General features: G+C 51.7%; 1 protein-coding gene across 2 annotated transcripts in view; it reads left to right on the forward strand.

Annotated features, from left to right (window-relative positions):
- The window catches only part of LRIG1 (leucine rich repeats and immunoglobulin like domains 1), a 110,843-nt gene that overhangs the window by 83,650 nt on the left and 1,728 nt on the right, over window positions 1-25,465 (forward strand). Inside the window, exons 8-18 of one of the 2 annotated variants that reach the window (XM_072785461.1) lie at window positions 248-391; window positions 2,432-2,512; window positions 7,693-7,764; window positions 8,588-8,659; window positions 12,733-12,896; window positions 20,426-20,746; window positions 21,982-22,284; window positions 22,797-23,216; window positions 23,610-23,735; window positions 24,345-24,491; window positions 25,098-25,382. In XM_072785461.1, coding sequence (XP_072641562.1) covers window positions 248-391; window positions 2,432-2,512; window positions 7,693-7,764; window positions 8,588-8,659; window positions 12,733-12,896; window positions 20,426-20,746; window positions 21,982-22,284; window positions 22,797-23,216; window positions 23,610-23,735; window positions 24,345-24,491; window positions 25,098-25,382 — 2,135 coding nt within the window. The remainder of the gene's footprint in view (window positions 1-247; window positions 392-2,431; window positions 2,513-7,692; window positions 7,765-8,587; window positions 8,660-12,732; window positions 12,897-20,425; window positions 20,747-21,981; window positions 22,285-22,796; window positions 23,217-23,609; window positions 23,736-24,344; window positions 24,492-25,097; window positions 25,383-25,465) is intronic. The other variant, XM_072785462.1, reaches the window with a different exon arrangement.

The following is a 25,465-nucleotide window of genomic DNA, read 5'->3' on the forward strand; positions in this document are numbered from 1 at the left end:
TTGTGTCATCTTCGCAGCTCAACACACCTTCCGGTCTCCGTGATCTACACAAATATTCCAGGAGCCAAACTCTGCGGGTGTGAGGCCCTGGTGGGTTTCCAGCTGCACAGGCCCTCTGGGGGGGATCCCCGCGAGCCTGCCTGCGTCCTGTTGTCCCACCGAGACCCTGCTGAACGTGGCTCGGTGTTCAGGAGACGGCAGGGCGCGTCCGTGTTACGTGACAGTGACGTTTGCTTCTCTTCCCCAGGGTCTTGTCCTTCAATAATCTCACCCGGCTGGACGAGGAGAGCCTGGCCGACCTGAGTAGCTTGAGCATCCTGCGCCTCAGCCACAACTCCATCAGCCACATCGCAGAAGGCGCCTTCAAGGGACTCAAAAACCTGCGTGTCCTGTACGTCCTTCACGGCGGGGTGGACAGAATGCAGGGGTCCCTGGCTCAGAAGGCCGAACAGAGTCAGCCAGCTGCCGCCCTGAATTCCCTCCTCATTGCTTTCGTGTCAGAATCCGATCCAGAGCTGACCTATGTGTGCAGAGCATCACACTTTTTTCAGAGCTTCAACTGAAAAAAGAACCAGTTGAGCAGAAAAATGCCTCTCTCAATGGGTGGTGCCCAGAGGGTGACAGTGGCTCTGAAACCTGCCATTCGCAGAGCAGTAATTCCTGCCGTGCCCTTGGCGGGATGCTAGGGTCCCACGGTTGGGAGCATCCCCCCGGAACCACAGCCAGCGCTCAGGCTGTCTCATCTTGAATCTTCCCCCTGCACCTTCGGCACGCTCTGTGTCCAGGAGGCCCCATTTCAAGGGATGTAATGGGAAATCCTATTTCTGTCCTTGAGCTTCAGTAGGGTTATTTAACAGAGAGGCCATAACGTCCTTTTCTTTTCAGTTCCTTATGACGTGGGGTTGCCAGAAGTTGCTTCAGGATGCTTTTCTGGGAGCTACAATTTTTCTTTTTTTGGCTCCAGAGAACTTCCAGGCAGCCATGGGCATGAAGCCCCCAGAGAAGGGTGGGTGATTTCCACCAGACAGAGTGGGATACGAAGCCTCCTGCCTGACATGCCCCGCTGCACAGAGGGCCTGCTCCAGTGTGACAGGAAGGCTGTGCACTTGCACCTGGCACAGAGGCCAGAGCAGGCTTCAGTGCTGGGCCATTGTCAGGAGTGTGAAAGAGCCCGGATGCCAGGCTATTAAAGCCGAGGTCAGCCAGCCTTTGAGCGTTTGCGAGGCCCGAATAACAAGGCCAGCAACATTCAGATTGAGCCAGAAAGAAGAGAAAAGCTTTGGCAGCCAGAGCGAGGAGCAGGGAGACAGGCCCACAGAGCGGCAGCCGTGGGTCCCAGGCTTTCATTTTGAAGATAATAGGGAGAAACCCGTTGAAAGGAGGGATCCCTTCCAGCAGCAGAATCTCGGCGCTTCGAGCTTTCTGCTCTAAGATAAAGGTCAGAGCGAGCACTGCACTTCTCCAGTGGAGCTCCCCTCCCTCCTGGCAGTGCTGATTGCTCTGGAAGGCCTCTTGGGGGCCCGGAGCAGCATCCCTTTTTGTTCCTTGCCTGTGTCGTGGGCAAGAGTGCAGGAGAGGAAGGCGTAGGCACCAGAGAACCATGGGGGACATTGGGGCAACCTCTGGTGGGGCAGGGTGGGGGCCTGGTCACCAGGTGGGGGCCTCGCCTGCCGCTGTGATCTGCCCCGCGAGCTGGGGGAGGAAGCTGAGTCATCCGCCTTGTGATCTGCATTGTTGGAGGAGACTGGGCTGAGAAGTCCGCCAGCCCTGGCAAGTGGGTCACAAGTCTGACTCAGCGCCCAGATGTCGTCCCTGGCTCCGAGTCAGCGGCTGTGCAGGCCCCGCGAGGAGGGGCGACTCTGGCCTCCAAACCCACTTGCCAGCACCGAGTGGCCCCGGGGAGGACCCTGTGCCGGGGCCTCTGTCTCCGCCATCTCCTTCCTCCGTGTGCCTTCGGTGGCCTCTTAGTCAAGTCTGGGAGAGGGACTCTGGTTGGTGTGAGGGCAGACAGGAACCTTAAAGAGCCTTTCTGGCTCAGTCTCAGTGCCCGTGGGCAGATGCCTGCTGTGGGGCGGGCGGAGGGGCGGAGGTGGTTTCCCCATGTGCTGTCTGCACCCTTTTCCCGCCCCGGGGCCTGACCCTCCGCACGTGGGGAGCAGCCACAGAGCTGGGGAGCTGCGTGCTTGAGGCACATGGCAGCTTTGTGGGAAGGCTGAGGCGGCCAGCCTCTCGACGGGGTGTGTGGAACAGGCTTCTCGAAGCTCAGCGCTTGCTCTTGGGTTGACCGTACGTTACAGCTGGGCATCTAGAATACACACCGGTTTGGGGCTTCCAGGATGCACACTGGGCGTCCGTCTGTTTTCCCACTTGATGTTAAAGAGAGTGGAGAACTCGGGCTGGATGGTGAGCCGCCTTTCTGTCTCCTCCCCAGGGATCTGGACCATAACGAGATTTCGGGCACAATAGAGGACACCAGCGGCGCTTTTACGGGGCTCGACAGTCTGAGCAAGCTGTGAGTATCTCGGCACCGCCGTGGCTTCTGCGGAGCTGGTGCACCACGGTTCTGAGGCTCTCCCTGCCTCCTGTGTCCTGGGCCCAGCTGGAGCAGGGCCGCTCGCACTGATCTTTTGTCTGGGAAGAAAAGTCTGAACAAGAGCGCCGAGGCGTCCCGGCCTCTCCCTGGCCCGCCGTCTCCCACTGCCCCGGGCGCTGGTTTCCCTGCGGCTGAGACCTGGTGTTCCGAGGCCTGTTGGGTTTCCTCTCTTGCTGAACTTGTGACTGACGTGAAAACAACTAAATATTTTTTGTCTTGCTTTGCACAAGGAAATCTTGCCCTCTTCCAACTGCTAGAAAGTGTGTGAAATTCTAAAGCCAGGTACCGTTAGTGGTTTGGAACGTCTGGTCCATACTTTTGTTGTCAGTCGTAACGTTAAAGAGGAACAGCCGTTACCATGGGCTAATATGACAGCACCACAGTTTAGTCAAGGTTTCTGTATTTAAGCCCCTAGAATTTGTCACTCATTCCGCAGGGCGTGTGTGTACGTGTGTCGTATCTGACGACCTCACGAGCGCGCTCTATCGTGCGCCCACGTCGTGGCCGAGGAAAGGCAGGTGAAAGGATGTTGCCACAGACCGCACGGCGGGGAGGGTCGGCGCCGGCCGGTCCAGCTCCAGAGCTCGCGCTGCTCTCCCTCGTCCCTCCTGCTTTCCCTCCGTGCGTCACCAGCCCCCAAGGAGCCTCCAGGAGTGGGAACAGGAGTGGCTGTGACCACTGACTACCAAGTCGGAGGGAGGGTCCGGGCAGATGGCAGAGGCAGTCCCCACTGCATCACCCCCAGCCTGCTCGGGGACAGTGAGCCTAGCAGAGTGTGAGCATCTGACAGAGTGACCAAAGATCTGCCTTCCTTTTCCTTCCCCTAAAAAAGTGCCCCCTCCTCCCCGCCTCCTGGCCCCTTGACCTAGCAAGCCTGGGAAGAGCCAGGACGGCACAGAGGTGGTGCCACGAGAGCCGAGGACACGGGCCTCACTGCCCTGGGCCTGCCTGGCTGGGCCCTCAGTGACAGGTGTGGGAGAGGGCATGGGGGGAGTAGCGCCACTGGGACCTCTGTGGGGTCTGTCCCCCCAGTGGGACCTGCAGCAGGGCTTCCCAGAGGCTCTTGCACGTGAGGGCAGGTGGCCCCAGGGATGCTGGGGCTTCTGGTTCTGTGGAGTGCAGCCTGCGCCTGGAGCCTGGTGTTGCCTCTCCCCGTCACTGCTATGTGTTCCCGTGTTTTGTCATTCTTCACCCGCTGGACCAGGTTCAGCAGTTCTACCTCAAGTCCTAGCCCGTGTGCCTCACTTGCCTTGTGCTGTTTGACACGGGCTCCCTGAGGGCAGCGCCTTCCACGCTGACCTGGTCCCGAGAGCCCGGGGACCTTGGTGAAACATGCCATCTCCAGCCTCCTCCCACCCAGCCCCACTCATCAGAGTCTTGGGGCCGGAGGTTCTGTTCATGTTTCAGAATAAAGGCAGGAAGCACACAGTTGGGGGAAATGGGGACAGGAATTGCTTAATATGATTAAATATATGCACTTATTGAGATGGGATGGTCTTGTGGTTATGTTGCAAAAGAAAAAAAAAAATCCTCCTCCTCTTGGATGGAAAAACAAAATGGCATGATGCCTGTGACCTGGATTCCTGTTCCACCAGCCGGGCTGGGCGGGGGGACGCTCCAGAGGTGAGAGAAGACTGGCACCACTGGGCGATGGGTGCAGCTGTGTAACGGGCACGGGTGGCGTTTGTGACGCTCCAACTGCCTGTGGCGGTGTGTGGAATCTTCTCCGTTAAAGGGGGAAAGAAGGAAAGCATACGCCTTCCCTTGCTCCTGGGGCCCAGCTCTGGTTAAAAGCCACTCCCTGGGGTGTGAGAAGGTGCCGAGGAAACCCTTAATGGACGAGGGAAGGAAGGGGCCAGTGCTGGACTCTCCTCCCTTTGGTCCCCTCCAAGCACCGCCTGGAAGCTCCCAGCCGTGACCCCGCGCTGCGCCGTGTGAGCGGCCAGGTGGTGGGGCGTTGGGGTCGGGAGTGTGAGCAGAGAAGGGCTGCCTCTCTAGGGCCGTCACGCCACAGATTCCCTCATCCTGCGGGGCTGCGGTCGGCGCTGGGTCCCTCCGACCGGGTGCGGGCTTGCCCTTGAAGCACGTGCAGGAAGGTGTTTGGGGATTGAGGATGGGACCGGAGATGTTCCTGCCTTCACTCAGTTATTCAAGGACCTGGGGTCCTTCCTGCCGTGCAGGTCAGACCGAAATTAAAGTCCTTTCCAAGGAAGGAACAAGGGAGCAGCAGGGCCATAAAAGGCTTCCCTCTGTGCAGATGTGCTGGACGCAGCCCTGCCCTTCATGTTTCCACTTGCGGAATACAGCTGGACTGGATAGTTCTTCGGTCTGAGCTTCCTGGCAGGGCGAGAAGGTTACCAGCTCTGGCGAGCTTGCCCAGTTGACCTGTGATGATTTCGCTCACCTGTCACCTCACCGCATGGCCCCACTCATAATGTTGGTGGAACACTTCCTGGGGGTCTGCACAGGGTCATGGTACGGGAGGCGGGAAGGAGGCTTTCTGGAGCACAAGTAGGAGCAGAGGGGAGTGGTTAGTCACTTGTGTATGGGAGGGTCAGGCGAGTGGCTGCCCCATGGTTCCAGCTCTCTCCATGGCACTCCCTGGGGTGGGGCAGGGAGTGTGCAAAGGGGAGTGATGGGAGAAACGAAGAATTGGATCTTGCCACGAGGCCTCCTGATGCCAGTGAGGCGGCGCGGGCCTGGTAGGTGCTGCCCTCATGTCTTCACGGAGGATGGCAGGGCCTATAGGGGGCTATTCACTGTCACAGGCAGAGGGAGGGGTAGGGGAGTGGGGTCAACAGGGCACGGCTCCTCGGGTCAGTACAAGCACCACCTTAGCACCCGCCTGGCATCCGTAGGGCTGTTAGCAAGACCTGAAAGGCCTTTGGGAGCAGTCAGAATGCAGAAGACGGTGGATGGCTGACTTGTGGGGCCTCTCTCTGGGAGCCCCAGATCAGGTGCAGGCGAGGTTCAGCCGCCCACAGTCGTGAGGACAGAACGAGCCTCCCCCAGCCCACGGACCCGGCCTTCCTTTCTCCCCGCAGCCCCACTCTTGGCTGGAGCCGACCCAGCCTGCCTGCTTGAGCCGCGACCCCAGATGTCCGCCTGGAGAACGGAAGGGGGTATTTTAATCCACCAGCAGGATGATTAACCCCCACATAATTGAGAATTTGTTTTATTGCTATTGTTACCATTAGAAATAACAGTCTGCCCTCACTGTAAAAGAGGTCAGCGTGACTAATACGTTACGGAGGAAATAAAGCACAGCTTTTTTCCTGGATCTAGTTTACAGGAGATTTCCCTAAACAGTTAATAGGTTTTACTAGGACCTGGAGCACAGTGACCCGGCCCGGGGGATCCGAGGAAGGGGGAAGTCGGCAGGCTCTCGCAGATGCTCGGGTTTGGTGCCGGGCTAGCTTTGTGGTTAGGGAACGTCCGTCAGTGTGGCCACCGGATTTCTGCGCGCTCGGGTTATTTGTTTTAGAATAAAAGCGTCAGCTGGAGAGAACGCGTGGAAACTCTTAGGAGGAGGTCATTTTCACGTTCACACAGGCCGCGTCCGAGAACAAGAGAAGTCAGAGGGGTCCCCGGCCTTCAGGCCCCGCCGGCCTCCCAGAGGCGGAGGCGCAAGGCTGAGCTCAGAGCCGCTGGTTGGCTGCTCCCGGGGAGGCCCTGAGGGGAGGAGCCTGCTCTAGTGAATGGGGGGACCCGGCTGCCCCCCTGCAAGTGCCCCCGAGCGCAGGGCGGGGGACGCGCCTCCTGTGGCTTGTGGTGCCGGCCGGGCCTGTCCGCGGGCAGCCCCGTCGTCCCAGGGTCCCCCTGCGCTTGCCCGGGGGACCCCAGGAGCCCCGAGCCGTCGGCCGCAGCTCAGGGCCCGTGTGGCAGCTCCCGCCCGGCCGCCCTGGAAGGTGGCCCTGGGCTCGGCGGAGATCTCTGGTGGTCGGTGGGCTCCCAGACGGCACCGGGGCTCCTCGAGGGCCGCCTGCCACCCCTCCCGGAGCTGGGCCTCGGGCTCCGCAGCGGCCCCCGTTCCTAGGAGCCCTTTAGATGATGGCACTGGGCGTCAGGGTGCAGAGCCCGCGAATCTGTCGGCGTGGCGTTGGGGTGCGCCTGCAGGAGGTGGAGGGAATGCCCGCTGGGCTATCCCCAGAGTGTCTGCCGGTGAGGAGGGTGCCCCTCACCCCCCCAAACAGGCTTTCCTTCGGACCACGTAGCCCAGCAGCAGAACCAGCATTCCTTTGCTCCGTGTGTGTTGCAAGGGGCCAGGTTTTGGTTCCTGGGAAAACTCTGGGTAGTTTCCTGTGGAGCTTGTGGTTGGAATTGCCTGGAAGTAGGGGCCCCTTCTCATGGGTGGGCAGTCCGGGGGTACAGGTATCTGATAACCTTGGAGGTTGACCTTTGACGACCTGTCTGGGATTTAATGAACCTCGGGCATCATTTAAAATCTGCGCTCAACAGCAGCAGCAACGCATCTGGGCATCTGGGCTCTTGCTACCGAAAGGCTCTTGCAGGCCCGCCCTGCACCCCCTAGGGGCCTTCCCACAGGCAGAGGCGCAGCTCGCTGTGGCCACATCCTGGCTACCAGGGTGCGTCTCGGATGCAAAGAGCATTTTCCTGCCCTCTTTTTGCCTCCTTTGGGAACCTTTAATCCCCAGTTTTCAGCATGGGTGGTAGGTCACCCTGCCTTTGCATTCCGTTCCACGACTCCGCTGCTGTTCCCTGGAACGGCGATCAGTCCCCTCTTTCCCATGAAGCCCCATGGGTGGTCCACAGAGACAGCCCGGGCTGGTTGAGGGGGTTTCCACTGAACACCGCAAGGAGCCTTTTCAGGTGAGACGGTGTGTGCAATTGCAACCTGTCATCGCTGTTAAATTCGAATAAAGATAAAAGTATTTTATTTCAGAAAGGGGGAAGGCCTGCACACTTCAGACCCGTAATCTGAGTGCAGGTCAGATTTCTACCTGCCCCTCACAGGACAGTCTTATCAGATGGCAGTGCCCTAATTGTGTGTTCTCTTTCTCCCATTCCTCCCTTGTCTCTCCCCCTCCATTTTTGTTTTTTTTGGGTTTTCCCTGTCTCTGGATGTTTGGAAATGGCAGCACTCTGTTTGGAAACAAGATCAAGTCCGTGGCTAAGAGAGCCTTCTCGGGGCTGGAAGGCTTGGAGCACCTGTGAGTATCTCGCCAGACCTTCCCTGACCCACAGGCCTGCCAAATGCGGCTGCCGGGGAAGTCTGCTAGCAATTTAATCACATCTTTGTAAACTGAGAAACAGCCTATTTGGAAACGCCAGCTGCTTCCTTCTCATTATAAGTCAGCTTCAACTTTGGCCTTTATGTTGCCCATGCCAGGAACAGTTACAGAACATATGGCCAGTTGGTGAGCTCCTAATTAATGTGGCTGCTGTTTGGATAAATACCTCCTCCTCCCCGCTCCTGCCCTGCCTCACCATGGCCCTGGCTCCTCCACAGACCCCAGGCTCCTCACCTCGGTGCAGGCGATCTGGCCCGGCCCAGGCTGACTGCCCTGCTGCAGCAGCTTCACCGGGCCGAGCACATGGGGGGCTTGCCCAGGAGGGTTTCTCCTGCTGTGGCCGCCTCCGGGCGCCCCGGAGGAAGAGGATGGAGCCAGCTCGCAGAGTGGCAGATATTGTCACCATCGAGGGCAGATGCCCCTAGTACCTGATTCTTCATCTGTTTTGTTTGGGAGTCCAGTTCAACCTGAATTCTGTTCGGAAAGGTTTTGCCTGCTGACTTGCTGAGCGGGTCTCAAGCCAGCTTTGATGCTGCCCCAGGCTGGCGTGCCTCCGAGGTTGTCCTACGTGCTTGTCCCAGCCACGTAGAGTGGACTTGGGACGCGGGGTCTGGCTCGTATCTCTGGCACACAGGTGAAACCGGGACTACCCTGAAAGTTCCTGAGCCTCTCAGCTCCACACATGGCTGACTTGAAGGGGGCCCAGGGTTTGTCTGCATAAGTAAAGACTGTTCTTTTGCAGGAACCTTGGAGAGAATGCGATCAGATCTGTCCAGTCTGATGCCTTTGTGAAGATGAAGAATCTCAAGGAGCTGTAAGTACCTGGGACTCCATGGCCCTGGCTAACCTGAGCGGAGAATTCAGAGCTAGAATTGCCTTTATTCCGTGATGCCTCAGTTCATATGCCCGATGGGGCCGTTTGTATTTGTGGGTAGGTTGTCCTTAAAAAAAGTGCCCCATGGAGGCTTATTCTGGGTTAGGGTCAGCACACCTTTTCCTAAAGGGTCACATAGTATTTTCAGCTTTGTGGGCCACAGGGCTCCTGTCACGGCAACTGCACTGTTGTCACAGAGAGCCGCCATAAATAATACACAAATGGATGGACGTGGCTGTGTGCCAGTAAATTCTTATTCACGAAAACCGGGCCTGCAGGCCATAGTTTACTAACCATGGCTCTAAGTGAAATGAAATGAATTCTCTTCTAGAAAATGTATAATCATTCCTTTAACGATGTCGAGGGCAAATTTTCCTCATTTAGATTTGCGTAAAATGGAGCAGCTGTATTGAGAAGGGCTTCTAGAATGAGTGTGCTGGCCGATGAGCGAGGCAGAGAGGATGTGTGGGACGGTTACAGGTAGCCGCCGTAGGTGGTGGTGCTTCCGCCATAGACGTTCACCACGGGCCCTTGGGTAACGAGGGTTGGAAGAGCTTGCCTGTGCCCTGGGCTCTGGCCAAGGAGCTCGTCTGGGTATTTAGGTGGCAACACCCGTGCTTCCTTTCTTCTTCCTATACGTTAATCTGATTCTGCAACCAAAAAAGTCTAGCTGTGGTATTAGTTTCCGAAATATTGGGCTTTTGGCTCTTAGAAGAGTTGACAGAAGGGTGGATGCCAGAGGATGGCTGTCTTTGTGTCCTGACCTCATCCTCATTCCCGAGCCACTCCTGGTGGGCCCCAGGGAGAAATGGGGAAGCAGGAAGGCGGAGTTCCCATACTTTAAGATGAAAGCAGGCCCTGGGTGACATTCCTCCAGATAAGTGAGGGGACGGGACGCCTTTTGGCACCTGCTTTATGGCATTTATGTAGCTGTTGAGTAGCTGCTCTTTCTTAGAAGGGTCAGGATCTTAGATGGTGAGTGTTCACGTGTACTTCTTTCAACTTTTCTTTGCAATTTTTCAAATATAACATTGGAAGTAATCTGATTAAATGGGAAGAGGGTATTCTGAGAGAAAAAGGGAAGGACATGGAGATTTTCCTTCTGGCCTCCCTGAAAATTGAGGTTTCCTGAGATGCTTTCCTAGTTGGGAAGAACTGGCCCCTTCCAGGTGCTTAGGACTACCCCCCCCCCCCCCGCCCAAAATATGCTCCAGTGTGGTTCTGGAGGCTCAGCCTCAGCCCCTGCCTGGGTTTCCCACTGCTCGCTGCATGTGCCCTGCTGTGGCTGGCCCTGGGCCCAGTCCTCTGATGGGAGAAATGGTTAATTCCACTTGGTCATTTTCTTCCGCCATCTGATCAAGGCAGGTTGTACTGTGCACTTAGTCATGCTCTGGGTAAATTTCCACAAGCGATGATTAGAAACACACTTTGAGCTGGAATCATGAAAATGCACCGTAAGCCAGCACAGTGATGGGACGGCTGGAGGCGGGAGTTGAGGAAAGCTGTGCCTGTTGGCAGCAGACAAGAAGGAAGAGTAGTGGAAATCTGCAAAGCCTTGGGGTTGCGGGCAGTTCCCAGTCCCGTCTTCCAACCTCACCTTTGTCTTTAAAGCAGTGTGTGGGGGATCCCTGGGTGGCTCAGCGGTTTAGCGCCTGCCTTCGGCCCAGGGTGTGATTCTGGAGACCTGGGATCGAGTCCCATGTCAGGCTCCCTGCATGGAGCCTGCTCCTCCCTCTCCCTGTGTCTCTGCCTCTCTCTGAGTGTGTGTGTGTGTGTGTGTGTGTGTGTGTGTGTGTGTGTGTGTGTAGGGGAGGTCTGGGGGTCCTTACTGTGTGGCTGGACTTGTTCTTCATCTATCTTGTTAGTCCTTTGTCTTTTTTCAAGAGAGAGAACCAGCACACATGCTTATGAGAGCTGGGGGGAAGGGCAGAGGAAAGAGAGAGAATCTCAAGCAGGTTCCACACTCAGCACAGAGCCCGACACCAGGCTCTGTCTCGTGACCCTGAGATCATGACTGAGCTGAAGTCAAAAGTCAGACACCTGAATTAACAACTGAGCCACCCAGAAGCCCCCGTTTGTGGGTCCTGCCTTGCTCTTTAGGAAAGTTTTCTCTCCGCCCCGACTACCCACTCTCTTCCGAGGCCTCGTCTCCTCTGTGTGGGGCGGGCTTCCCTGTGGAGAAGGTAGGAAACCTGAAGCAAGCCAGGCCGGCACGACGTGGTGTGGGCTGTAACTCTTCCCACACGCGCTTCTGATCAGTGATAGATGCCAGACTTGCTTTCCTTGCTGTGTTCCTGGGGCTCAAATGAAATAGGTCCCTGTCCCCCACACAAGTGCCTCAGCTCTCACAGCCACAGCCCAGTGGCTTCCTCGAGACTGACTCAGGCCTTCCTGCTGGTGACACAGAAGGGGGCAGTCGTGCCCCGTGCCTGTGTGATGGGGAGCCTGTGACGGCGCTGCTGACAGCGGGAGAGCCCTTCTCCGGGCGGCGTGGACGTGGGGTCTCCCCGCCAGCCCCCCTGTGGCAGGCGCCCGTTTGGGGAGCCGGGCCTGCAGCTACCCCAGGGCTGGCTGTGGGAGCCCTCCCGGCCCCGCACCACTCCACGGTGGAACAGCCCTCGGGCGACACCTCGGAGCGCAGGGCTCCCTGCCCAGCAAGGACAAATGTAGAACTCGTTAAAAAGAAAAAGCTGATGCTGATGTAAAGGTCAGATGTGGCCAAACATCCCAGTTAGAGTGGCTCTGAGATCAATTATTTCAGTCTTTGAGAAAGCACCTTCCAAAAGTATTTTAGTATCAGATGGCTCACCTGGGAGCCGGGAGGAGGGGCCGGAAGAGGAGGTGTCCCTGACTTGAGCTTGCAGCGGTTCCAGGCTTGCACTGCACTCCCCCTTGTCGCTTACTAACTTGACAGTTCTCTGCTCGGATAGAGGAAGACAGAAAGCCGGCCTGTTTGGTGGCCTGTTGACACGTGAGGACCGTGGGGTGGGGCGGAGGGAGGAGAGGAGGTTCACGTGATGCTGTGGACCTGCTCGGGACAGGCGTGCGCCCCCTCTGTGGCCGTGCAGGCGGCTGCTCCTTACAGGGGCGCCCGGGCTTCCTCCGCTCCGGCTCCGGCTCCGGCCTCGAGTCTTCCAGGAACAGGCAGCTAGACTCTCCGGTTGACTTGTCTTCTTGTGACTCCTTGGGAAGGAATGTCCGCTGAGATGGCGATTCCGATTTCTGTTTAAAAAGCTTATCCTCAGTTGCTGAGAAATGAAAAAGAAAATATTCTCTGTTTTGGTTGGAGCCTCACAAAACCAGAGTTGTGCACTCTCATGCTCCCTGGGCAGCGGTAATCAGCCAGCAAGCACTGTTCAGGGGGCGGCCCGACTTCTGCTGCCTCCTGAATCGCCCTGCGTAGACGTAAACACGCAGGCAGGCAACCGCCGGCGAGGCTTAGGTTTTGGAAGTAAGGAAACCTTCACCTTTGCCAAATAAAAACCCGACAGCAATATAGAAAAAGAGCCCTCCTCGGAACTTGTTTCAGAATTTAGATCACAGTTTCAGATGGGGTTTAGAAGCCCCAATAGCTGGTCAGGAGTGGGGGGGCGGGGAGTAGAGAGGGGACTGCTCCTCACCCCGTCAGATGGGCAGCGGCTGCACGAGGTGAGCTGGTGCCCCCCCCCCCCTCCCGGGCAGATTAGAGCAGGGAGTGCCTGGCATTGAACACGTGTGAACTCCGGGGGTGGGGTACGCCATGGGGCATTAAGGCCGTGGTGTCCGCGTCACCTGGGAGCTTGGTAGAAAGGCCAGGTCTTGGGTTCCCCCTCTAACGTCCGAGCCAGAGATGCACATCATGAAAATCTCCAAGTAGATGGTATGTCCTGCCCTAGGTCACTGGAGAGGAACTTGGGAGAAAAATCTCCCTTTCTGGATTGCTGGTGTTAACAACAGACGGTCATCAGAGGGGACTGAGGGAATATCCCTTTCCTGAGGTCCCACCTCAGATGTCCCTTTTGTTTTGCTTTCAGCCGTATTAGCAGTGACAGCTTCCTATGTGACTGCCAGCTGAAGTGGCTGCCGCCGTGGTTACTGAGCAGGACGCTGCAGGCCTTCGTGACAGCCACCTGCGCGCACCCAGAGTCGCTGAAGGGCCAGAGCATCTTCTCCGTGTCGCCGGAGAGTTTCGTGTGTGGTAAGATTGTCTTCGTGATTTTTTTTTTTTTTTTCATGAAGGGCAGTGAGGCCAGGAAGAACCTCTCATTATGGGAGTGACTGCTGTGATCAGAGTAAACCCCAATTCCTGGTTACCAATCAGCTCCTGGATGCGATTTATTTCCCACTGAAACCACACATAGTATTTACTGTAGAGATGCCTCATTATGTGGTTCTTGGAGTATGTGCATTTAATCAGAAGGGAGCCTGTGTTGGTTCAGTTACAAATCAGAATAATCAGTTACTGGAAGAAAGTTGTGTTGTCTCAAGACGGCTCTAGAGCCCAGGTTGAGCTGTGAATTTACTCAGTGTATGAGGCTGGGGTTTTAATGTGTGTTTCTTTCCAGCCCCAAGAATGAAAGGTTAAACACAGGAAGAACAAGTCTCAGGAGAACAGTTACTGTAGTAAAAATAATTCCTTGTTGTTGACTTGCACTCTTGCTGTTCCTCCAAACCACTGAAATCTGCACTCGTAGCTTTACGCTCTTTCTCCCTTCTGACCGTTGGAGCATGGGTCTTGCCATCTTTGTGACCAGGGGTGATCAGAATCCCAGGTTTGGTTGCAAAGAGCACAGAAGATGCCGACCGGCTGGAGACTGTGCACGCGCACACACACCACACTCCAGCCGAAAGGCACTGCCTCTTGATCGATGAGACGTGGTCAGAGAAGGAGATGAATTCTGAGCGGTTCCTGGTTTCTAAGCAGGAGTGAGGGTGAGATCAGAAGGTGATCCCCACTAAGCAGGTGGGATCAGAACTCCTGTGCAGGCGTGAGTCCACCTGACTTTTGTCCCCCACCCAGTCTGTATGGGGTGTGCCTTGGGTGTGATGATCCTCACCAGGAGCTCCCCCAGCAGGGTGGGGACCCCTGCAGTCCACTTCTCCATCCTGCTTCTGGGGCAGAGCATTAGTTGATGCGCCTGCTGAAGTCTGAGTACAGCTGCCCCCTCTTTACACCTCCGTCCACCACCATTTCTATACATAGGCTTGCCCTCCTGTGCTAATCCAGTCCAGCAAGAAGCCTTAAGAACACCCAGTGAGGTACAGCCCTCCAAAATGAACTTCTGTACTGATCAGTCTGTTGGGACCTCTGTGCAGAATGTAAAATTGCATCTAGCTCCCGTTTCCTAGGACAAAATGATTGTGCAATCCACTGTTCACCAGGGAGCTGGGCCTTGTCCATCAAACTGTTAACCAACCTTCCTGCAATGGAGCTTTCTGTGCCTTCCTCCCTTTTCCTGTCACGGGGCATCATCTGCCCCTTTGGATAAGCCAGGGTGGGACTTGGCCCTGCCTTGCCCTGCCTCTGGCCTGTGGCCCTGGCATGTTCCGGGATCCAGCAGCCCTCTGCTCCCTAGCCCCGCCTCCACATCGTAGCTCAGGCTCACCACCAAAACAGTCACCGGCTCTAAATGGGAATCGTGAAAAACACCTGGCAGGAGATCAGAGTTTTAAGCTGTGTGGGAGTCTTCCCCCTCCTTTTTTATAAAATGGAAAAATTACCACTTCACACTCATGTGCACTGGTAGCATCAAAAAGTCAGATAACAAGTATTGGTGAGGATGGTGGGAAATTGAACCCTCCTCCACTGCGGGTGGGAATGCAGAATGGTGCAGCCCCCTTGGAACACAGCTTGGAAGTTTCTCAATTAAACATAGTTGGGATAACCTGCTTCTAGCTGTGTACCCAGGAGAAACAAAAATATGTCTGCATAAAACTTGGACACAAATGCTCGTGGCAGCATTGTTCAGAATAGCCGAAGAGTGGAAATAATCCAAATGCTCATCACTTGATGAGTAAATAAAATACGGTATAGCCACGTCCTGGAGTATTATTAGGCCATAAAAAGGAATCGTTCATACATAGATGAACCTTGAAATATGTAAAGTGAAAGAAGCCACCACAAAAGACCATACCCTCTATGATTCCTTCCATATGGCAAGTCCAGAAGGAGTGAATGCAGTGTCTAGAATAGGTCCCCATTTAGGGACTGCTGCAGGGGTGGGTGGTAGGTAGGTTGGTGATTACTGGTGGTTTAGGGTGGAGGGAGAAGGGATGGTAGTTAAAAGGTAGGGAGTCTCTTTTTGGAGGGCATGAAAATGTTTGGATATTTACTGTGATGATGTACCATGAACATACATAACAATCACCTGTGTTAAATGTGCTGATTAATAGTCTTCAGAATTTTGAAAAGCTGTATAATCCTCACTACTAATTTTAGAACATTTCCATCACCAGTAAAAGAAACTCTAGGTTCACAGCCGTCACACCCTACTCTCCCATGTCTAGGCCCTGGCAGCCACTACTCTACATTGTATCTCTAGGATTTCTCTGTTCTGGATGTTTCATATAAATGGAATCCTACAATATATGGTCTTTTATGATGAGCTTTTTAAATTTAGCATAAGTTTTTAGTATGTATTAGTTCTTTTTATTTTGGGGGGAGAGAGAGAGTGTGAGTAAGCCATGAGTTGGTGTGGGGAGGGGCAGAGGGAGAGGGAGAGAGGATCTTAAGCAGGCACCACACCCAGCACAGAGCCTGACTCAGGGCTTGATCTCATGACCCTCAGATCATGGCGTGAGCAGAAATCATCGGATGCTTGACCAGGGAGCCACCCAGGCGCCCCCTTACTTCATTTTTCTTCATTATTTTTTTTTAACGGCTGAATATTACATTGTATAGATAAACATTTAGCCATTCATCAGATGATGGACATTTAGGTTGTTTCTAATTCTTGGTTATTATAAATAATTTTGTGAACATTCACATGTAAATTTTTACGTGAATTCTCTTGAGTGCACACCTGGGAACAGAATTGTGGGTCATAGAGAGAACTCTGTTAACTTCTTGAGCAGCACCATTTCATATTCCCACTAACAAGGAGTGAATGGTATCCTGCAACTGTGTTGAAATCATTTCTTAATTTTGATAGGTTTTTACTGAATTGCTGAAGATTCTCTTTGTATTTTATTATGTCCTTTGCAAAAGACAGTTTTACTTCTTCCCTTCCAATTTTGATAGCTTTTTTCTGGCGTGGTTGCGCTGGGTAGAGCGCCTTGGGTGCAGTGCTGAGGGCAGACATTCTCGTCTCTTCTGATTGAGGGGGAAGCATACAGACTTTGACCATTAGATAGGATGGTGTGCACTTTTCTTAGATGACCTTTATCTGGTTAAGGAATGCCCTTCTATTTTTAATTTGTTGAGTATTTTCATCATGAAAGGGTGTTAACTTTGTCAAATGTTTTTTGCTGTATCTGTTAAGTGATCACGTGGAATTTTTTTTTTTCCCTTTTCCATAAAGGTCCCTAATTTTGTTTTCATCTAATTTTGTTATCTGAGAATACTTGGCTTATACAGTAGAGTCAGGGACTGTTCACTCCTCACCTATCTTTTTGGAAGAATATGTGAAAGATTAGTGGTAATTATTCTTTAATTTTGGGTAAAATTTATCAGTATAGTCATTTGGATCTGGCCTCTTATGTGAAGTTTTAAAATTTGTTTCTCTATTTGGATTTTTTCTTGAGTCAGTTGATAGTTTGTCTTTTTTAGAAGTTGTGCATATATGAGGTTATCTCGTTTGTTAGCATACAGATGGTTCATAGTGTTCTCATTCATTGCTGTAAGGCTCGTGGTCATGTACCCTCTTTATTTTCCTAATTTTAGTGTTTGAAATTTTCTTCCCATCTCCCCAAACTCTGCGAGTCTACAGTCTTCAATTTTGTATTTTCAAAGAAGTAACACGTGTTTTCATTGATTTTTTTTTTTCCTCCATCTTTGTCGTTTATTTCTGCTCTAATTATTATTTCCTTTTGCTTGGTTTGGATATAGCTTGTTTTTCTGAGTTCTTAAAGAGGAAGATGAGGTCATTAATTTGAGAACTTTCTTAATGTAGACATCTACAGCTCTAAATCTCTCTAGAAGCATGGTTTTAGGCTTGAGCTTTTAAGTTTTGGTACTTGTGTTTTCATTTTCATTCATCTCAAAATATTTTCTAATTTGTCTTATGATTTCTTCTTCAACTTAAAAAAGTGGAGTGTCGTTTCCACAAATTAGACTCCCAGTATTCCTTCTGATACTGATTCCTGACCTCATTTCACTGTCATTAAAGACACTTTGTAGCATTTCTGTCTTTTTAAAAATTTATCGAGATTGGTTTTTTTAGCATAACATATGGTCTGTTGGAGAATGTTCCACGTGCACTTGAAAATGTTTATTCTACTGTGGTAGGGTGGAATGTTCTGTAGATATCTGATAGGTCTATTTGGCTAATGGTGTCATTTAAGTTTTCTGTTGCCTTGTTGATCCGCCTAATGGTTCTATCCCTCATTGAACATGGAGTATTGAATTGTACAAATTGTTGTTGCATTTTCTGTTTCTTCAGTTTTCTCTGTTTCTGCTTCTTGTTTTGTGGAGCTCTGTTAGACGCACATGTTTGATGTTTAGTCTTTGAGATGATCGTTTTACATTATAAGAAGTTACTCTTTCTCCTTAGTTAACCCTTTCTGTCCTAAAGTCTATATTATCTGATATTAGCATAGATACCATAGCTCTCTTTTGGCAGCTGTTCCTATTTGTGACTTTGAATATAAAGTGTATCTCTTAAAACAAAAAAAAACATGTAGCTGGGTCATGGGTTTTTATCCCATTTTGGTAATCTTGCATTTTGACCAGAAGGTTTAATTGATTTGTTTAATGTAATTACTGATAGGATAGAATTTACTGCTTGCTGTTTGTTTCCTGTGTATTTTAGGTTTTTAGTTCCTATGTGTCTTCATTACTGACTGGTTTCGTATTAGGTATCTTTTGATGTACCATTTTCATTCCTTCTTGTTTATTTTACTATTTTTTTAGTTACTTTCTTAATGATCGCTGTGGGGATTATAATTAACATCTTAAAACAATCTAGTTCAGATTAAAATGAAATTAATCTCCGTGATTACAAAATTTTGCTCCTACTAAGCTCCATTTGTGGAGCTGCTCCTTTGTGGTACTGGTGTCCTGTAAATTACATCTTTATTTATCACAAGCCTATCAACACAGTTTTGTGGTTGTTACTCTATGTAGTTGCCTTTTAAATCAGATAGAAGAGTGTTACAAAAATATTCTGTACTTGCATACTTACATATGTAGTTATTTTAATGGTGCTTTTTATTTCTTTGTGTGAATTTGAGTTACTACTGTGTCCTTTCATTTCAGCCTGAAGGATTCTCTTTAATATTTCTTGTAGGGCAGGTGTGGTAGCAGTGCATGTCAGGTTTTTTGCTTTTAAATCTGAGAGTGATTTAATTTCTCCTTGACTTTTGAAGGACAGTTTTGCTAGATATAGAATTCGTAGCTGACAGTCTTTCAGTACTTTGACCATGTTTTCCTACTCACCTCCATGGTTTCTGATGAGAAATCAGCTGCTAATGTCACGGAGGATCCCTTGTATGTGATGGTCGCAGCTCTCCTGTTGCTTGCAAGATTCTTTGTCTTTGACTTCTGACAGTTTGACTATTAAGTTTCTGGGTGGAGACCTTTGAGTTTTACTTTTTGGGTTCATTTAGCTGCTTGGATGGTTGTAAATGCCTATTTTTCATCAAATTTGAGAGGTTTGGGGCTATTATTTCTACAAATATTCTGTTTCTTTTATTCTCCTTCTTGGACTCCCATTATTTGTATGTTTTGTGCTATCCCACAGGTCTTTCTGACTATTCCTTATCCTTCATTGCTTTTTGTTTCTTAGATTGGATAGTCTCAACTTCACTAACTCTCTACCTGCTCAGTTGGGCTTTTGAGCCCCTCTAGTGGATTTTTCATTTCAGTTATTATACTTTTAAACTCCCAAATTTATATTTGGTTTACTTCTACAATTTCTAGTTCTTTTATTTTTAAAAATTTTATTTATTTATTCATGACAGACACAGAGAGAAGGCAGAGACACAGGCAGAGGGAGAAGCAGGCTCCTCACAGAGAGCCCAATGGTGGGACTCGATCCCAGAATTCCAGGATCATGCAGAGCCAAAGGCAGACTCTCAACAGCTGAGCTACCCAGGCGCCCTAATTTCTAGTTCTTGATTGGTGTTTGGTGCGAAAGTATTCAGATACTTCTACTTTTAATTTTCTTAGGCATGATTTCCTTTAGTTCTTTGAACATACTTATAAAGCCAATTTAAATTTTTTATTAAGTTCACGATCTGGGCTTCCCCAAGAACAATTTTCATTGACTGCTTTTTCTTCCTGTTTCTTTGCATGTTTTGCAATTTTTTTGTTGGAAACTGAGCCTTTAAAATAATATGGCAACTCCAGAGATCAGATTCTCCTCTGTTTTCCCCCTGGTTTGCTGTTATTCTGTTTATCATTACAACTCGTTTAGTGACTTTTTTAGACAAATATTGTAGTCTGTTCTGTGCAGCCACTACAGTCCCTCCCTGGTTAGCTAATGACTGGACAGAAAATCCTTAAATCACTTCGGAAAGCCACTCATCCTTTGCCCAGCATCTCTGTTGTATGTTGACGGTATGTCACTACTTCCTGTTTAGTACCAAACCATACTCACAGATAAGAAATGAGGATCCTCTCAGGTCTGTCTTGGGCATGCAAATCGCCCTGCATGTGCACGTGGCCTTCTAGAGCCTTAAGAACATGTTGGACCTTTTCAGTGCCCATGGTCTGCATTTCATTCACTGTTTTTTCTAGTTTTTTGGCCAGTGTCTTTTTGGCCTCAGCTGATATGGCCTCACCATGGGCTGCTGCTTGTTTCCATCAGATGTCCAATGGGGAGGGCTTCCTTGCTGAGCCAACTGCCTCAGGTCACATAATGCCAGAGGATGGGGCTTTTGTTGGGGCTCCAAACCCATTCTGCCCCTCTCGGTGGTTGTTAAGCTGTTGGGTTTTAAGGATACTACAAAGCTAGGGAGAGAGGGATGGAACGTAAGCTAAGCTAAATTAGAATGCCACAAAGCTCATTTTCCTTCCTGAAATTCAGGCATTTTCTCGAGTCAACCCTCCCGTTGTTACGGCCTTTTGGTTGTTAGAGCCTTCTGGAATTCTTAAAAAGTTAATCATAACCATTTTTGCTAGTGTTGTTGTGGCTTTCATGGAGGTGCAGATTTTTGGAAGAGTTTGTCTTGCATTCTGGAAGTGCTTCCTACTCCACTCCTTTTGCAGTGAAGTTTGTGGGTAAGGTCTATGCAGTCATGACTGATGAGAATCACTTCCTGACTCTGTTAGTGTGTTCTGTGTTAAGGTAGTAAGCAAGTGAGGCGAACCGTGGCATTCTCATGGAAATTCTTGAAATAAATGCTTTGGTACACGCATGTCAGTGGATGGGTTTGTAATCAAGGAGTTTGGTCGTAGAGGTGATACTGCCCAGAGGTTTATAATTGGATAAGGCCAGATATCCGTGGTATGAGTCGCTTATGGTGTTTGGTGGAGCTGAGGGCAAGCAGAGACCCTGAAAGATGTGGTCCCTCTGTGTCCTGAGAACCTGGGTGGGAGACTCTTAAATTCGGCTCTCCTCTCCCCAGATGACTTACCAAAGCCACAGATTATCACCCAGCCAGAGCCCACTATGGCTGTCGTGGGCAAGGACATCCGGTTCACGTGCTCAGCAGCCAGCAGCAGCAGCTCCCCGATGACATTTGCCTGGAAGAAGGACAACGAGGTTCTGGCCAACGCCGACATGGAGAACTTTGCCCACGTCCGCGCACAGGATGGGAAGGTGATGGAGTACACCACCATCCTGCACCTGCGCCACGTCACCTTCGGACATGAGGGCCGCTACCAGTGTGTCATCACCAACCACTTTGGTTCTACCTACTCCCACAAGGCCAGGCTCATTGTGAATGGTAAGGAAGTGCTGTTCACTCCGGTGTAGGAGTCCCCTAGAGCCACCCGTGCTTCTCTGTGATCCGGGTGGGAAGGATACAGAGAGGAGACACGCAGCTTCATTGGCACATTACTGTATCACTAGCACCCGGCTGGCCCCCGAGCAAGTTTTGTAGATTTCATGAAGGCTTTTTCTCAGTGATTTACCGTTTTTGAGGACTTATTTTCTTATCCAGCTGTTATGTTAAATGAAATCATGGGGCCAAGCCTTGTATTTTTATCCATTTATTATTCTTCGCAAACTTTGACGTCTGATATCCAGATCCCAAGCAAACCCTGACTATAGTGAAGCACCTGCCCTTCGAGCTTTAGAGCCTATCAAGGTGGCTTTTCTCAGGGCTGCTATTTGTTAGTGAGTTTAGGGTAGAAGAAGACAAGTCAGTAAGTAGCTAGAGTAGGTAAGCCCCCACCACAGTAACCTGGTTATTAAACCTCCCGTTAAAAAGTGCTGGAACCACCGTGTCTTGAAGCCCTTAAAGATCACAGGAAAACACAGTCTTTACCCCACTTTGGCCTACTGTCTTGGCTTATCCTGAAGGAGTCCTCTTTGTTATCAAAAGCTCCGTGAGCAGTTAGACTTCCCACTGAAATGACCTTGATGGGAACTGCAGTGATGCCCCGGTCTGTGCTGGATGCTCACCGCTGGGTCAGGGAGTATGTGGCAGAAATAAGCTAACCAACTGCCTACAGCTCGTGAGCATCCGGTGACGTGGCCCCAACACCCCTCCCCTCCATGGGTTTCTTCAAGAGGGAAGGGCCATCCTGTTGCTCTGCCCAGGGTGAGGGCTGGTCTTCCTTCCTGCTCTCATTACATCCTGTTGGAGCAGATACCTTTGTTTCCCGGGCTCTGTTCCGGTGGCTACTTAAGGCAGGCAAGTGTCAGACCCCAGCATTTATGGGGTATCTCCATATGGAAAGATTGCCTCATAAGGGATCAAAGGGGAATGGCTTCATAGAAAGTTTCCATCTGAGGGGGTGAGAGCAGTCCTGGAAGGAAGAGGCTGGGCAGTTTTGGGAAGCCTACTGCTCTCTCAAAGGCGGTGGGCACTCTCACCGTCTGTTCTAGCCCAATGTTGGCACAAAGGGTGGGGAGGGGACACCCCCATATAGAGCGGGAGGTCTCTTTCCCAGAGGATTGTCCGGCCTTTGCATCCTGCTTTTCCGTAATGCGAGCCTGACGGTATGTATTTTGCAGTGTTGCCGTCATTTACCAAAATCCCCCACGACCTCGCCATCCGCACCGGCACCACGGCCCGTCTTGAATGTGCGGCCACCGGCCACCCTAACCCCCAGATCGCTTGGCAGAAGGATGGAGGCACGGATTTCCCTGCTGCTCGTGAACGACGCATGCACGTCATGCCCGATGATGATGTATTTTTCATCACAAATGTGAAGATAGAGGACATGGGGCTTTACAGCTGTACCGCCCAGAACTCGGCCGGCACCGTTTCCGCGAACGCCACCCTGACAGTCTTTGGTTCGACCACTCATCCCCTAAGTATATGAGTACACGTGTGCGGATGTGGGAGAGGGCCCTCGAATAGCACAGATACCTAGTGGCGAGGTTCTCAAACGTTCTGTGGAACCTACAGTGGCTGAATGTGGTGTCCTGGTTCTAGTTGTTTAAAATGTTGAGATGTTGAGCTAACGTTTTCTTGAACAAGTGTTTTTTTTTTTTTTTTTTTAAATAGCCACTGAATTAAGGGAATATTTCTTATAGAGCTTTGATATGGAACATTCTAGACCTGGCCTGCTGAAGAATAGAGGCCTGGCCCAGGAGAGGTGGGGGAGGAGGGGTTTCTGTGTGGCTCGGGGTTAGTTCCCCCTCCTTGTTGAAGCCACCCCCCCCAGGATGGTAATGATTTAGTCATTGTGTTCGGTCTTCTAAAAAGCTCGCCCCTCTGATAAAAGATCTCACGTGGCACTTCACTGAGGTGTTGGACTGTGCTTTGTCCAGAAGACAGGGCAGGCCCACAGAATAACCATATGGTCTCCTCTGACTTCTTGCAGAAACCCCGTCCTTGGTGGTACCTCTGGAAGACCGTGTGGTGTCCATGGGAGAGACGGTGGCTCTCCAGTGCAAAGCGACCGGGAACCCCACCCCCCGCATCACCTGGTTAAAGGGGGGCCGCCCCCTGAGCCTCACTGAGCGACACCACTTCACCCCCGGCAACCAGCTGCTTATCGTTCAGAACGTGGTAGTGGAGGACGCGGGCCAGTACACGTGCGAGATCTCCAACACCCTGGGCACGGAGCGGGCGCACAGCCAGCTGAGCATCCTGCCCGCCCCTGGCTGCAGGAAGGATGGCACCACTGTGGGCATCTTCACCATCGCAGTGGTGTGCAGCATCGTCCTGACGTCCTTGGTCTGGGTGTGCATCATCTACCAGACCAGGAAGAAGAGTGAGGAGTACAGCGTCACCAACACAGGTTAGCCGCTGCTGGCTGAGCTCGCCGAGGGGAGAAGAGCGGTGCTGTCCGTAGAGGAGGCAGGTCCACAGGGGCACCCTTGGCCCGTGCTTGGTGGCCGCCGTGTGCTGGCTTGTTGCCGCAGTGACCTCACGGTACTGTGCTTCTGCTAGTCCTGGCTCCACTGCCATCACTGCGCTCTCTTTTGCGGGCTCAGACCTCCGACTGCTCCATTTTTGCACCCAGGTGGGGAGCGAGGCTAAGCTGGGCCCTCCAGACAAGCTCTCTACACAGCCTGGGTGGCTGCTGTTGACAGATTCTGCTGTCTGGGCCTGACGGTTAACAAGTGTTTTCATTTCTTATCACCACAAAAGATCAGGGTACCTGGTATTTGACTGTCCTGTCTCCTTGCAGATGAAACCATTGTGCCGCCGGATGTTCCAAGCTACCTCTCTTCTCAGGGGACTCTTTCTGACCGACAGGAAACTGTGATCAGGACTGAGGGTGGCCATCAGGCCAATGGGCACATCGAGAGCAACGGTAAGGCCTCAGAGCCTGACGTGGCCATGTCCTCAGGAGCCTCCTGCCCCTTCCCAGGGCAGGTGCATGGCTGTACGTTGAGCACATCTGACCCAGAAAGCTGGGCGACTCAAGCCTTCTGTCGGGTTCTCTTAGCCCTGCCCTGTGCATGGTCTGCAAGGTTTTAAAAATCCAACCCCCAGGAAGTTACTACATGGGGCTTACATCTCCTAGTCAGGATGAGGTAGGATTGAAATAAGAAGCCGCAAAGGGCATTACAGGTCCTGAAAGCAACCCATTCGTTGAGTAGGGGATAGGCCCAGGCCTGTTCTGTGGCCCCATGTCTGCTACTAGAACATTCTCCTAGGGTGAGCTACCTCTAGAGGGGAGACTGCATGCTTGCAGGGGCAGGTCTGTCCTTCTAAGAACTGCTCACCAGCACGGCTCTGAACACCAAAAGGCCTGCCTGCGGGGAAGCCTGTTACAAATGCTCCTTGCTGGTCAGCCCAGGCACCTACCACCGTAAAGAACATTGTAAAAAGGACCATTTTAGTAGCCTTCCAACTTGTTCTCATCAGGCTGACTCTGAGGAGTGAGCCCCTCATTTCTAACTGTGGGAATCTACTGCAGGTGTTTGTCCAAGAGACGCAAGCCTCTTTGCAGAGGTGGACGCTCATGGCGTTACGTGCAGGCAGCCCCAGCTCTGCACCGGATGTAACAAGGAGCCGTGGGACGGGATGGAGAAAGCCCAGCGGAGACCTGGTCCGCAGAAGATGGGTAAGAGATGCTCTCATCAGGCAGCCTTCAGTTCTTGAAATTAAAATTCAAGTAGACCTGTTCATTCAGTGAGAGAGATGCATTACCGGTCTAAGTCTAGCTCAGAGTTTGGTATTCAGTGCATAAACAGGAAGCTGTGGCCTGGCTCTTGTAATCTGAAGTAGCATGTCTCCTAAATAAATCTGTGCTGTGGTGAGCCTGGGCTTGAACTTTCCAGATTTATAGGCAAATTAAATAAGGGGCAAGGCCCAAATCAAAGTCTCTTTTCACCAGGGCTGTTTCTGAGACTATTTGTCTAATTATTCCAAAGACTCCTGACACCACAGGGATGTCATGCAGTGGGATTTTTTTTTTCCCCCCTCTGTGATCAGAGCAGTAGGACCACTTTCTCTCATGAAGCAATTAATCTGAAATGCTGAAACATGGAGGGCCCCTTCTTCACTAATGGCTCGGTATCAGCCCAGTCCTTTCTCTGGGCTGATGCAACACTTGGGGGAAGAGGAGAGTTTTCATAGAGTTGGTCTGTGCAGGCCCCTGGAGCTCCCTGTTCCGGGTGGGGATGCAGACCTCGGTGGCCATGGCTCTAATCTGTCTCCGTCCCCGCAGAGCACAGTGGCCCGGCTGCGTGCGGTGACTGTAACACTGACTCGGACGGTTACTCCAAGGAACAAGCTTTCTATCCTCAGCCTGTGACCAGAGATGGCGCACAGCCCGGTACACTAAGCAGCCAGGAGCCCAGTCAGACGGACCGGGAACATTCTCTGCATCATATGACCAGTGGGACTGCTGACAGGTCCCGTGCCGACTGCAAGGGGTCCCTCTATCCCAGTAACCACGACAGAATGCTGACACCCTTGAAGAAAAAGCCAATGGCACCTCCAGATGGGAAAGGTAGATGTTCATGGTCTTCCAAGGAGGCACCTGCAGGTGGGGGCGGGGAGGGGGTCGGTAAGCAGCCGGACGGGAGGCTCTGA

Source organism: Canis lupus, chromosome 19, assembly GCF_048164855.1.
Source record: "Canis lupus baileyi chromosome 19, mCanLup2.hap1, whole genome shotgun sequence".
In the NCBI taxonomy this organism is placed as follows: Eukaryota; Metazoa; Chordata; class Mammalia; order Carnivora; family Canidae; genus Canis; species Canis lupus.